Here is a 12,937-nt window from a genome sequence, read left to right as displayed (position 1 = left end):
GAATTTTGTGAAGGATTTAAACCTTGGAGGGAACGATGTGCTCTTTCCTTTCTCTTGAAGAAATTGTGACATCGCCACATCGGGATGTTTTATTTCTTGGATTTTCTTAATCGATCGAGATTTCACCATCTTCTGTTCCTAATCCGGCAATTCAATATTATATATATTGGAGGTTCTACATTTTATTTTTGTTTTAATTTGACAGTTTTTGAGACCAAATTAATTCATTTGGCTCCAAAACAAATGTATGTGATGTGTTTTGTTTTAAATAGATGGCTGATGAATAACAAGGCCAGCAGCTTCAAGACAAGCAAGATTGTTTGTCACAACCTCGTGATAACTGAGACTTGAAGAGTTTGGCTCATTCAGATTTTCTCACTATTCACTTTCAAACTAAAGAGATTGGTTACACTTAAGCATTACAGTTTGTGACATTTAATTGATAGCACAAATTGAGTACACAAAATAACCAACTTATAAATGGGAAGTTGCTTAAATTCTAAAGAGATAAATAAGTTTGACAGGTAAAGGGTAATGGAAAGAGAGTGTGTCTGAGTTTTGTGTTTCAAAGAGGGATGCACTGAAACATATTCTCAGTTTATGATGTAACCATTTGAACGTGAGAAAGTTTTACAAAGTAATATCTGTTTGTTTTGTGACATTTGTATACTGAGTAAATGTTACCTGTGGTAATCCTCGTGTTCACATGTAATGTTTGTTCAGTTCAATGTGTGTAAATGCTAACAAGTTGGGAGTTAATTTTTCTGGAAAGTTCTGGGCTCTGGAGAGTGTCAATGACTTTACAACAGGCGACGGGATTTTCCCGGTATTTAGTTATTTGGGCTTACAAGAGTAAAATGCGTAAAAGGGGAACAAATAAACCATTTGTGCAAGTTATGTTATTCGTAAATAAAATTGGTCAAGTCGACAGAATGCTGGAGGAGTTTCCTCTTTAATTTGTTAAACAAGTAGAAAATTATTTGAATTACTCCAACTTGTACATTGGTTACAATCTATTAATTGGGTCATAAAAACATACTATGTGTACGCTAGGAGATAGATTTTGAGCTGTGACTGTGGAAGTTTAAGTCTAAAATGGTAACTGTGACAAAAGGTGTTTATTATACAAATTTGGATCATTTTTAAATTACAAATACTTTGGAGAGTTAAACCTACCTCTTCAGCACTTTTCAGTGTACGAGCCTCCGGTCCAAATTTAAACTCTGTTTCACTTTCCCATCTGTATCAAAGATTTATTATTGTCCTATGCATAACTCTGAACCTAAAATATTGTTTGGAATATCTGATTGTCTGCGTTTGTGGGTAACGAGCTGATTGTAATAATGGGCTTTAGAATATGTGGTTGTTTGTATTTGTAGACTGTTGTTGTCTGTAGCTTCTGAAATATGTTGTAGGGATGTATTATTACTGGACATGTCAATGCCTGGGCCTTGCTTAACTGCTGAGTGACTGGGGGATTCCTGACAGATATTGGTCCTGAATTTGTGATCCATCACGCTTTGCGTTCAGGATCAAAGGGGGGATTGTAGCCAAACAGGCCATCTGAAATGGCATTTTGTAAAGCACTCTGGGACAATTGGGCAAGAAACTAAAGCGACAGGCTGCAGTTTAAAGACAGACAAACAGGCTGCAACCCTGATGAGTGAATACACAGGATACGGGCCATCTCCAGGATGAAAGAGACTTTCTGGTCACACTGGGTTGTGTGCCAGACATAAAGGCTTTATGCTTTCTGCTTTCTTTTTTAATTTTTTGACACACTGGCTCAGCTCCAGAGAGCTGGCCACTACTGCCTCCCTCGGGTGAGCTGTCCCCCCCACCCCTCACTCCCCACCCCCAGTAGTACTCAGGCAGGAGTACTTATTTTGAAGGGGGGACATCCACCGGCGTGCACTCCACCACCTGAGGTTTCCCCTCCCTGATAGTTACCCACGTGCCTTCTTCCCGTTGCCCCCCGGGTGTGACCGCTTGCCGGTCGCTCCCGTCAATTATCCCCTGGTTCTCTCTCTAATGAGCCGAGGGTCCTCGAGCTGCCTTCGCAGCTCCTTAACCTGGTTCCGTAGGGACTGGAACTCCACACACCGAGCACAGGTGTGGGTGTCTGGGGGACCAGGAGCCTCCAAGACCTCCCACGTGTTGCACTGGCAGCAACACACTGGCCTCACACCCGGACTTGCCCCTTTTCAGTAACCCAGAGGAAAAAGTTTAAAAAAAACTGATAACTTAGCTTGCCTCAGCCTTATCTCTGTGGCCCTGTGAGCCAAAGCCCTTACAGCACACTCCAAAACAAAAACAAACTTCCCTGCGCTCAGTCAGAGCCTCTCTCTCTCACTCTCTCTCTCTCTTTTTGAGGTTAGAGGAGGGGGGAGGGTGGGACACTCTACCTATGTAGAGTATCGGGATTCCTCACCGCTCTAATTTATAGTAAGGTTCAAAAAAAAACTCTACCCGAGCGCCTGAGCAACAGCTCCCCGATTTTGCAGACTCATCTGTCGATACTGAACTGTTTGCCTCTGGTGAGTTCAGTGGGGGAAGGTTCGGGAGATAAGGAATGGCAGATGCGGGAAGGGGACGGCTGGAGACGGGAAAGAGAGTGGAGGAGGGCGGCGAGGGGGTGGGGTGGAGACTGGCCAGTCGCTGACTCTGCAGTCACTAACTCAATAGAAAGTTCCAGATCTGGGCAATGGGGAGGGGACACAAGAGGGAGAGAGGGTGAAAAGCGGTGGGATCTGCGCAGAGAGAGCAATTGCAAAGCACCGAGCCCAGCGGAAACCCGTCTCCTCCAAGAACAGCTCCGATTGCCCGCGGACGCCCAGATACAGTCTCAACATGGGGTGAGAACCCCGGGCAAGGGGAGATTTACTCTGTATCTAACCCCGTGCTGTACATGTCCTGGGAGTGTTTGATGGGGGGACAGTGTAGAGGGAGATTTACTCTGTATCTAACCCCGTGCTGTACCTGTCCTGGGAGTGTTTGATGGGGGACAGTGTAGAGGGAGATTTACTCTGTATCTAACCCCGTGCTGTACCTGTCCTGGGAGTGTTTGATGGGGGGACAGTGTAGAGGGAGATTTACTCTGTATCTAACCCCGTACTGTACCTGTCCTGGGAGTGTTTGATGGGGGGACAGTGTAGAGGGAGCTTTACTCTGTATCAAACCCCGTGCTGTACCTGTCCTGGGAGTGTTTGATGGGGGGACAGTGTAGATGGAGCTTTACTCTGTATCTAACCCCGTGCTGTACCTGTCAAAGGAGTGTTTGATGGGGGACAGTGTGGAGGGAGCTTTTCTCTGTATCTAACCCCGTGCTGTACCTGTCCTGGGAGTGTTTGATGGGGGGACAGTGTGGAGAGAGCTTTTCTCTGTATCTAACCCCGTGCTGTACCTGTCCTGGGAGTGTTTGATGGGGACAGTGTAGAGGGAGCTTTACCCTGTATCTAATCTGGTGTTGATCCTGACAACACCAGGTTTCAGTCCAACCGATTTATGAGACTTTTGACTGTGTTTACCCCAGTCCAACGCCGGCATATCCACATCTCGATCCTGCTGCCAGGGACCTGGAGGCTTTGGAGAGAGTGCAGAGGAGGTTTACCAGGATGTTGCCTTGTTTGGAGGGTCTGAGCTATGAGGAGAGATTGTGTAAACTGGGGTTGATCTCCATGGAAAGACGGAGGCTGAGGGGAGACCGGTGAGAGGTGGATAAAATTCTGAGGGTTATGGATAGGGTGAACAGTGGGAATGATAGATCTGTTCTGTGTTTTATTCCTGCAGGATTTTCCCGTTCCATTTGATGTTGCTCTGTTTGATTGGAGCATTGCCACAGCACAATGCACTTCCGGGTGAGTGAATGCAAACTTCCCAAAGTACTGAGGGAGCATCGCACTGTGGGAGGGTCAGTGCTGAGGGAGCGCCGCACTGTGGGAGTGTCAGTGCTGAGGGAGCACCGCACTGTGGGAGTGTCAGTGCTGAGGGAGCGCCGCACTGTGGGAGGGTCAGTGCTGAGGGAGCACCGCACTGTGGGAGTGTCAGTGCTGAGGGAGCACCGCACTGTGGGAGTGTCAGTGCTGAGGGAGCACCGCACTGTGGGAGTGTCAGTGCTGAGGGAGCACCGCACTGTGGGAGTGTCAGTGCAGAGAAAGCGCCGCACTGTGGAAGGGTCAGTACTGAGGGAGCACCGCACTGTGGGAGGGTCAGTGCTGAGGGAGCGCCGCGCTGTGGGAGGGTCAGTGCTGAGGGAGCGCCGCACTGTGGAAGGGTCGGTGCTGAGGGAGCGCCGCACTGTGGGAGGGTCAGTGCTGAGGGAGCGCCGCACTGTGGAAGGGTCGGTGCTGAGGGAGCACCGCACTGTGGGAGGGTCAGTGCTGAGGGAGGGCTGCACTGTGGGAGGGTCGGTGGTGAGGGAGCGCCGCACTGTGGGAGGGTCGGTGCTGAGGGTGCGCCGCACTGTGGGAGGGTGAGTGCTGAGGGAGCGCCGCACTGTGGGAGGGTCAGGGCTGAGGGAGCACCGCACTGTGGGACGGTCGGTGCTGAGGGAGCGCCGCACTGCAGGAGGGTGAGTGCTGAGGGAGCGCCGCATTGTGGGAGGGTCAGTGCTGAGGGGGCGCCGCACTGTGGGAGGGTCAGTGCTGAGGGAGCGCCGCACTGTGGGAGGGTCAGTGCTGAGTGAGCGCCGCACTGTGGGAGAGTCACTACTGAAGGAGCGCCGCACTGTGGGAGGGTCAGTGCTGAGGGAGGGCTGCACAGAGGGAGGGTCAGTGCAGAGGGAGTGCCGCACCGTGGGAGGGTCAGTGCTGAGGGAGGGCCGCACTGTGGGAGGGTCAGTGCTGAGGGAGCGCCGCACTGTGGGATGTTCGGTGCAGTGGGAGCGCCGCACTGTGGGAGGGTCGGTGCTGAGGGAGCACCGTATTGTGGGAGGGTGAGTGCTGAGGGAGCGCCACACTGTGGGAATAACTTCCCAGGGAAGGGTGGATTTTGGGAACTGGGTCTAACAGTGTTTTATTTCCATCTATTTTTTATCCAGCTGATGAAGCTGAGGATATCAAACACAAGGATGGTGAGTGTGTTTGCAATGTTTCGTATTCTGGGCTCTCTGGAGACCTGGCTTTGCGGAATGAACCTGGACAAGTGTCGGATCTCTCTGTTGGGGGAGTATTTGGGGAATAGTGATCATAACTCTGTCTCCTTCACACTCGCACTCGAGGGAACTAGGACCAAGCTATCTTGAGATGTTTTCATCTGGAGTGAGGGAAATATGAGGCTATCAGGCAGGAAATTCGAGGCGTAAATTGGGAGGAGTTTTCCCTCAGGGAAACACGTGGAAGAAAGGTGGCAGATTTCCAAGGAATGTTTGTCCGGAGCTCTGCGCGACCGCGTTCCGATGAGACAGGGAAGTTTTGGTCGGTTCATGGGAACGGTGGTGCTCGGGAGCTGAGACATATCCACTCGAAAAGAAAAGCTTCCGAAAGATTGAGGGAGCTGGGAGATGTTCGGGATCGAGAGGAGGATGAGACTTGGAGGAAGGAAGTTCAGAAGGAAATGAGGAGAGCCAGAAGGGGTCATGAGAAGGCCTTGGCGGGTAAGGTTAAGGAGAACCCCAAGGCCTTATACAGTGCAGAGGGAGTACCGCACAGAATGAGGGTCATTGCTGAGGGAGCGCCGCACTGTGGGAGGGTCAGTGCTGAGGGAGCACCGCACTGTGGGAGGGTCAGTGCTGAGGGAGCACCGCACTGTGGGAGGGTCAGTGCTGAGGGAGCACCGCACTGTGGGAGGGTCGGTGCTGAGGGAGCGCCGCACTATGGGAGGTTCAGATTTGAGGGAGCGCTGCACTGTGGGAGGGTGAGTGCTGAGGCAGTGCCACACTGTTAGAGGGTCAGTGCTGAGTGAGCGCTGCACTGTGGGAGAGTCACTACTGAAGGAGCGCCGCACTGTGGGAGGGTCAGTGTTGAGGGAGCGCCGCACTGTGGGAGGGTCAGTGTTGAGGGAGCGCCACACTGTGGGAGGGTCAGTGCTGAGGTAGCGCAGCACTGTGGGAGGGTCAGTGCTGAGGGAGCACCGCACAGAGGGAGGGTCAATGCTGAGGGAGCGCCGCTCTGTGGGATGGTCAGTGCAGAGGGAGTGCCGCACAGAATGAGGGTCATTGCTGAGGGAGCGCCACACTGTGGGACGGTCAGTGCTGAGGGAGTGCCGCACTATGGGAGGTTCAGTTTTGAGGGAGCGCTGCACTGTGGGAGGGTCAGTGCTGATGGAGCGCCGCACTGTGGGAGGGTCAGTGCTGAGGGAGCGCCGCACTGTGGGAGGGACAGTGCTGAGGGAGCACCGCACTCTGGGAGGGTCAGTGCTGAGGGAGTGCCACACTGTGGGAGGGTCAGTGCTGAGGGAGCGCCGCACTGTGGGAGTGTCGCTGCTGAGGGAGCGCCGCACTGTGGGAGGGAGAGAGCTGAGGGAGCGCCGCACTTTGGGAGGTTCAGTGCTGAAGGAGCGCCGCACTGTGGGAGAGTCAGTGCTGAGGGAGCACCGCACTGTGGGAGGGTCAGTGCTGAGGGAGCACCGCACTGTGGGAGGGTCACTACTGAAGGAGCGCCGCACTGTGGGAGGGAGAGAGCTGAGGGAGCGCCGCACTTTGGGAGGTTCAGTGCTGAAGGAGCGCCGCACTGTGGGAGAGTCAGTGCTGAGGGAGCACCGCACTGTGGGAGGGTCAGTGCTGAGGGAGCACCGCACTGTGGGAGGGTCAGTGCTGAGGGAGCACCGCACTGTGGGAGGGTCGGTGCTGAGGGAGCGCCGCACTATGGGAGGTTCAGATTTGAGGGAGTGCTGCACTGTGGGAGGGTGAGTGCTGAGGCAGCGCCACACTGTTAGAGGGTCAGTGCTGAGTGAGCGCTGCACTGTGGGAGAGTCACTACTGAAGGAGCGCCGCACTGTGGGAGGGTCAGTGTTGAGGGAGCGCCGCACTGTGGGAGGGTCAGTGTTGAGGGAGCGCCACACTGTGGGAGGGTCAGTGCTGAGGTAGCGCAGCACTGTGGGAGGGTCAGTGCTGAGGGAGCACCGCACAGAGGGAGGGTCAATGCTGAGGTAGCGCAGCACTGTGGGAGGGTCAGTGCTGAGGGAGCACCGCACAGAGGGAGGGTCAATGCTGAGGGAGCGCCGCTCTGTGGGATGGTCAGTGCAGAGGGAGTGCCGCACAGAATGAGGGTCATTGCTGAGGGAGCGCCACACTGTGGGACGGTCAGTGCTGAGGGAGTGCCGCATTGTGCGATGGTCATTGCCGAGGGAGCGCCGCACTGTGGGAGGGTAGGTGCTGAGGGAGCGCCACACTGTAGGACAGTCAGTGCTGAGGGAGCGCCGTACTGTGGGAGGGTCAGTGCTGAGGGAGCGCCGCACTGTGGGAGGGTTGGTGCAGAGGGAGCACCGCACTGTGGGAGGGTCAGTGCTGAGGGAGCGCCGCACTGTGGGAGTGTCGCTGCTGAGGGAGCGCCGCACTGTGGGAGGGTCAGTGCTGAGGGAGCGCCGCACTGTGGGAGGGTTGGTGCAGAGGGAGCACCGCACTGTGGGAGGGTCAGTGCTGAAGGAGTACCGCACTGTGGGAGTTTGTCTCCAGGATTTGGTCATTCCTAGCACAGGTTCTAACAATGTTTAATTTCAATCTTTTGTTTCAACCAGATTTGCTCTTCAGCCCCAGGGGGCACCATGACGGTGAGTGTTTTTGCAATATTTATTGTTCTGGGCTCTGTGGAGATCCTGTTGTGGATCGGAATAAGGGTGGATTATATTGGATTGGCAGTGCTGAGGGAGCACCGCAGTGTGGGAGGGTCAGTGCTGAGGGAGCGCCGCACTGTGGGAGGGTCGGTGCTGAGGGAGTGCTGCACTGTGGGAGGGTCGGTGCTGAGTGAGTGCCGCACTGTGGGAGTAACTTACCTGGGAACGTTGGATTTTGGAACTGGGTCTAACAGCGTTTTTTTCCATCTGTTTGTTAACCAGATTCCAGTGAATATTGGCAGAACGCAGACAGACATGGTGAGTGTGTTTGCAATGTTTGGTATTCTGGGCTGTCTGGAGACCTGGCATTGCAGAATGAAACAGGGCAATTGTCGGATTTCTCTGTGGGGGAGCATTTGAGGGAATAGTGATCATAATTCTGTCGCCTTCACACTCGCACTCGGGTCAGCACCGAGGGAGCGCCGCAGTGTTGGAGGGTCAGTGCAGAGGAGCGCCACTCTGTGGGAGGGTCGGTGCTGAGGGAGCGCTGCATTGTGGGAGGGTCGGTGCCGAGGGAGCGCCGCACTGTGGGAGGGTCGGTGCCGCGGGAGCGCCGCTCTGTGAGACGGTCGGTGCCGAGGGAGCGCCGCACTGTGGGAGGGTCAGTGCTGAGGGAGCACCGCACTGTGGGAGGGTCGGTGCCGAGGGAGCGCCGCACTGTGGGAGGGTCAGTGCCGAGGGAGCGCCGCACTGTGGGAGGGTCGGTGCCGAGGGTGCGCCGCTCTGTGGGAGGGTCAGTGCCGAGGGAGCGCCGCTCTGTGTGAGGGTCGGTGCCGAGGGAGCGCCGCACTGTGGGAGTAACTTCCCAGGGAACGTCGGATTTTGGAACAGGGTCTTACAGTGTTTTATTTCCATCTGTTTTTTAACCAGATTCCAATGTATTTCGGCATATCACAGACATGCGTGGTGAGTGTCTTTGCACTGTTTAGTATTCTGTGGTCTCTGGAGACCTGGCTTTGTGGAATGAAACTGGACAAGTGTAGGATCTCTCTGTGGGGGAGCATTTTAGGGAATAGTGATCATAATTATGTCTCCTTCACACTCTCACTCTGGTAAGTGCCGGGGGAGAGCCGCACTGTGGGAGGGGCAGTGTTGAGGGAGTGCCGCACTGTGGGAGGGAGAGTGCAGAGGAGACGCCACACTGTGGGAGGGTCCGTGATGAGGGAGTGCCGCATTGTGCGATGGTCATTGCCGAGGGAGCGCCGCACTGTGGGAGGGTAGGTGCTGAGGGAGTGCCACACTGTAGGACAGTCAGTGCTGAGGGAGCGCCGTACTGTGGGAGGGTCAGTGCTGAGGGAGCGCCGCACTGTGGGAGGGTTGGTGCAGAGGGAGCACCGCACTGTGGGAGGGACAGTGCTGAGGGAGCGCCGCACTGTGGGAGTGTCGCTGCTGAGGGAGCGCCGCACTGTGGGAGGGTCAGTGCTGAGGGAGCGCCGCACTGTGGGAGGGTTGGTGCAGAGGGAGCACCGCACTGTGGGAGGGTCAGTGCTGAAGGAGTACCGCACTGTGGGAGTTTGTCTCCAGGATTTGGTCATTCCTAGCACAGGTTCTAACAATGTTTAACTTCAATCTTTTGTTTCAACCAGATTTGCTCTTCAGCCCCAGGGGGCACCATGACGGTGAGTGTTTTTGCAATATTTATTGTTCTGGGCTCTGTGGAGATCCTGTTGTGGATCGGAATAAGGGTGGATTATATTGGATTGGCACTGCTGAGGGAGCACCGCAGTGTGGGAGGGTCAGTGCTGAGGGAGCGCCGCACTGTGGGAGGGTCAGTGCTGCGGGAGCGCCGCACTGTGGGAGGGTCAGTGCTGTGGGAGCGCCGCACTGTGGGAGGGTCAGTGCTGATGGAGCGCCGCACTGTGGGAGGGTCAGTGCTGAGGGAGCACCGCACTGTGGGAGGGTCAGTGCTGAGGGAGCACCGCACTGTGGGACGGTCAGTGCTGAGGGAGCAAGGCACTGTGGGAGGGTCAGTGCTGAGAGAGCGCCGCACTGTGGGAGGGTCAGTGCTGAGGGAGCACCGCACTGTGGGAGGGTCAGTGCTGAGGGGGCAAGCACTGTGGGAGGGTCGGTGCTGAGGGAGCGCCGCACTGTGGGAGGGTCGGTGCTGAGAGAGCGCCGCACTGTGGGAGGGTCGGTGCCGAGGGAGCGCCGCACTGTGCGAGGGTCGGTGCTGAGGGAGCGCCGCAGAGTGGGAGGGTCGGTGCTGAGGGAGCGCCGCACTGTGGGAGAGTCAATGCTGAGGGAGCTCCACACTGTGGGAGGGTTGATGCTGAGGGAGCGCCGCACTGTGGGAGGGTCGGAGCTGAGGGAGCGCCGCACTGTGGGAGGGTCAGTGCTGAGGGAGCACCGCACTGTGGTAGGGTCAGTGCTGAGGGAGCACCGCACTGTGGGAGGGTCAGTGCTGAGGGAGCGCCGCACTGTGGGAGCGTCAGTGCTGAGGGAGTGCCGCACTGTGGGAGGGTCAGTGCCGAGGGATCCACACAGTGTGGGTGGGAGCTGAAGGACTAAATGCGTTACTGATCTGTGTCTCACTGCACTCCCTCTCTGTCTCTCTCTCTCTCTCCTCCTGTTTTAGTTCACTGCGGCGTTCCTGCGAATATTTCTCACGGACATTATGAATATCTGTCTCATCACGATGATGACACCTATCTTTCCGTGATCAAGTATGTTTGCGATGGCCCGGTCTACCACCTCGAGGATCCTGAGGAGGGTAGGTAACGCTGGTGTCTGGGGGCGAACCATCAAAGTGTAATCGAGTGAGAAAATGCGCCCCCCACCCCACCAACCAAAAAGAAAATTGTGCATCCCCTTCTGCTGACTATTGGGCTGAAATATTCTAGGGCAGCCTGTAACCTGACGTTGGTGGAATTTGGGGATACAGGTTTATTGCCAGCCAAATTCACCGGACACTCACTGAACGTTCGATGACACGCTGTTCTTATTCTTCTCTGAGTGAGCTGTGTCGATTGTGCTCCTCCCACCGGCCTCCGGGTTATGGTTACAAGGCGACCAAGATTGTGTTCGCAATGTTTACCAGGTTAACTGAGGAGATCGCGAGCGGGGCTGGGGTGGGGGGAGTGCCTCCAGTGATCGTTTTTTTTCGAGAATGATGGGGAGAAACGCCAGCTGTCCTGATATCAAAGGATGGCCATGTCGGATAAGCAGCAAACCTGCGCGATAAGGAACGCTGTGAAGAGTTCCCCTGGTAAATTTGAGCGTTTGTTCCCAGACCGAGAGAAGCAGCTTCAGAATCGGGTAAACTTCTGGTTCATTCTACCAAGGACACAACCAGGAAGAGAATATTTCTAGCCCAGTGTTGTTGGCTGAAACTGGGACGGTTCGTGACCTTGTTCAGCTGGGAGATCCAGGAAAGAGTGATCATAATATTAGGCAATTTTGGAATGGGTTTGGGAGCAATTTGAGGAAATCCAAAATTAGCTGTTGTAAATCCCACACTCTGAGGCCCATCCCTCATTCACCCTGCCCTCTCCCCGTCTCCCTCGCTCCCCACTGCCCTCTCCCCGTCTCCCTCACGACCCCCACCCTCTCCCTGTCTCCCTTGCTCCCCACTGCCCTCTCCCCGTCTCCCTCGCTCCCCCCACCCTCTCCCTGTCTCCCTCGCTCCCCTTCCAGCCTCCGCCCCAGGGGGTTAGGGGAAGGGGTTAGAATGATGAAATCGAGGTGGAGGGGGATATTTCAGAGTACCGGGGGAGGGTGTGTGACACTGCGATGGTTTGGGTAAATGTGGATCCGATTATCTGGGATTTGTTCTCAGTCTGTCTCTGTGTCTCTCTCTCTCTCTCTCTGTCTCTCCCTCTGGTCTCTAGCTGTGTACATTTGTACAGAACAGAACAAGTGGAAGAACGCAAAACTGAAGTACAAATTGCCAGAATGTCACAAAGGTGAGAGAGAGATTAACCTCAGTAACACACAGTCTCCCTATCCCCTCGGTTACACCACACTCGGAGCACCGTGCACAGTTCCCGTCTCCCTATCCCCTCGATGAGACCACACTCGGAGCACAGTTCCCGTCTCCATATCCCCTCGGTTAGACCCACACTCGGAGCACCGTGCACAGTTCCCGTCTCCCTATCCCCTCGGTTAGACCCACACTCGGTGAGGATGTGTCCAGGGCAGTGGATAGAGGAGAGCCGGTGGATGTGGTCTTTCTTGATTTTCAGAAGGCGTTTGACAAGGTACCTCACAAGAGGTAATTGCAGAAGGTCAGGGGACATGGAGTTGGAGGTAGGGTGTTAGCGTGGATAGAGGATTGGTTGTCAAATAGGAGGCAGAGAGTGGGGGTCAACGGGTGCTATTCGGATTGGCGGATGGTGACTAGTGGAGTGCCCCAGGGGTCGGTGCTGGGGCCTCAGCTATTTACCATTTATATAGATGATCTGGAGGAGGGAACCGAGTGTATGGTGTTGAAATTTGCTGATGACACCAAGATTGGGGGAACGGCAAATTGTGCGGAGGGTGTGGAGAGTCTGCAGAAGGATCTAGATAGGCTGGGCGAATGGGCCAGGAAATGGCAAATGGAATTTAATGTTGGCAAGTGTGAGGTGGTCCACTTTGGTAGGAAGAATGGTAGGAAGGACTATTACTTACGTGGAGAAAAACTGCAGCAGGCGACGGTGCAGAGGGACCTCGGGGTCCTTGTGCATGAGTCGCAAAAACCCAGCTTGCAGGTGCAACAGGTGGTCAGGAAGGCGAATGGGATGCTGGCCTTCATAGTGAGGGGGATTGAATATAAAAGCAGGAAGGTCTTGCTGCAGCTGTATAGGGCATTGGTGAGGCCGCAGCTGGAGTACTGTGTGCAGTTTTGGGCGCCGCACTTACGCAAGGATATTTTGGCCTTGGAGGGAGTGCAGAGGAGGTTTAGTAGGCTGATACCGGAGTTGAGGGGGTTGAGCTATGAGGAGAGGCTGAATAAACTAGACTTGTACTCGTTAGAGTTTAGAAGAATGAGGGGAGATCTCATTGAGACGTATAAGATGATGAATGGGATGGATAGGATAGAGGTGGAGAGACTCTTCCTGCTCAGAAAGGACAGTAGGACTAGGGGGCACAGCCTCAAGATAAAGGGGAGGCGGTTTAGAACGGAGTTGAGGGGGAACTTCTTCACTCAAAGGGTGGTGAATCTCTGGAATTCTCTACCCGTTGAAGT

At 54.8% G+C, this 12,937-nt stretch overlaps 1 protein-coding gene across 1 annotated transcript in view; it reads left to right on the top strand.

Moving 5' to 3' along the window:
- Positions 1–3,677: 3,677 nt before the first annotated feature.
- The window catches only part of LOC145339389 (haptoglobin-like), a 14,407-nt gene continuing 5,147 nt past the window's right edge, over positions 3,678–12,937 (top strand). The window contains exons 1-7 of the mRNA XM_080183836.1: positions 3,678–3,706; positions 3,790–3,857; positions 5,039–5,071; positions 7,675–7,707; positions 7,993–8,028; positions 10,346–10,480; positions 11,598–11,672. Coding sequence (XP_080039962.1) covers positions 3,678–3,706; positions 3,790–3,857; positions 5,039–5,071; positions 7,675–7,707; positions 7,993–8,028; positions 10,346–10,480; positions 11,598–11,672 — 409 coding nt within the window. The remainder of the gene's footprint in view (positions 3,707–3,789; positions 3,858–5,038; positions 5,072–7,674; positions 7,708–7,992; positions 8,029–10,345; positions 10,481–11,597; positions 11,673–12,937) is intronic.

Source organism: Carcharhinus amblyrhynchos, unplaced genomic scaffold, assembly GCF_965287045.1.
Source record: "Carcharhinus amblyrhynchos unplaced genomic scaffold, sCarAmb.v2.hapA scaffold_437, whole genome shotgun sequence".
NCBI classification, from domain to species: domain Eukaryota; kingdom Metazoa; phylum Chordata; class Chondrichthyes; order Carcharhiniformes; family Carcharhinidae; genus Carcharhinus; species Carcharhinus amblyrhynchos.
The sequence above is the reverse complement of the archived record's forward strand: the minus strand, read 5'-3'. Positions and strand labels throughout refer to the sequence as shown.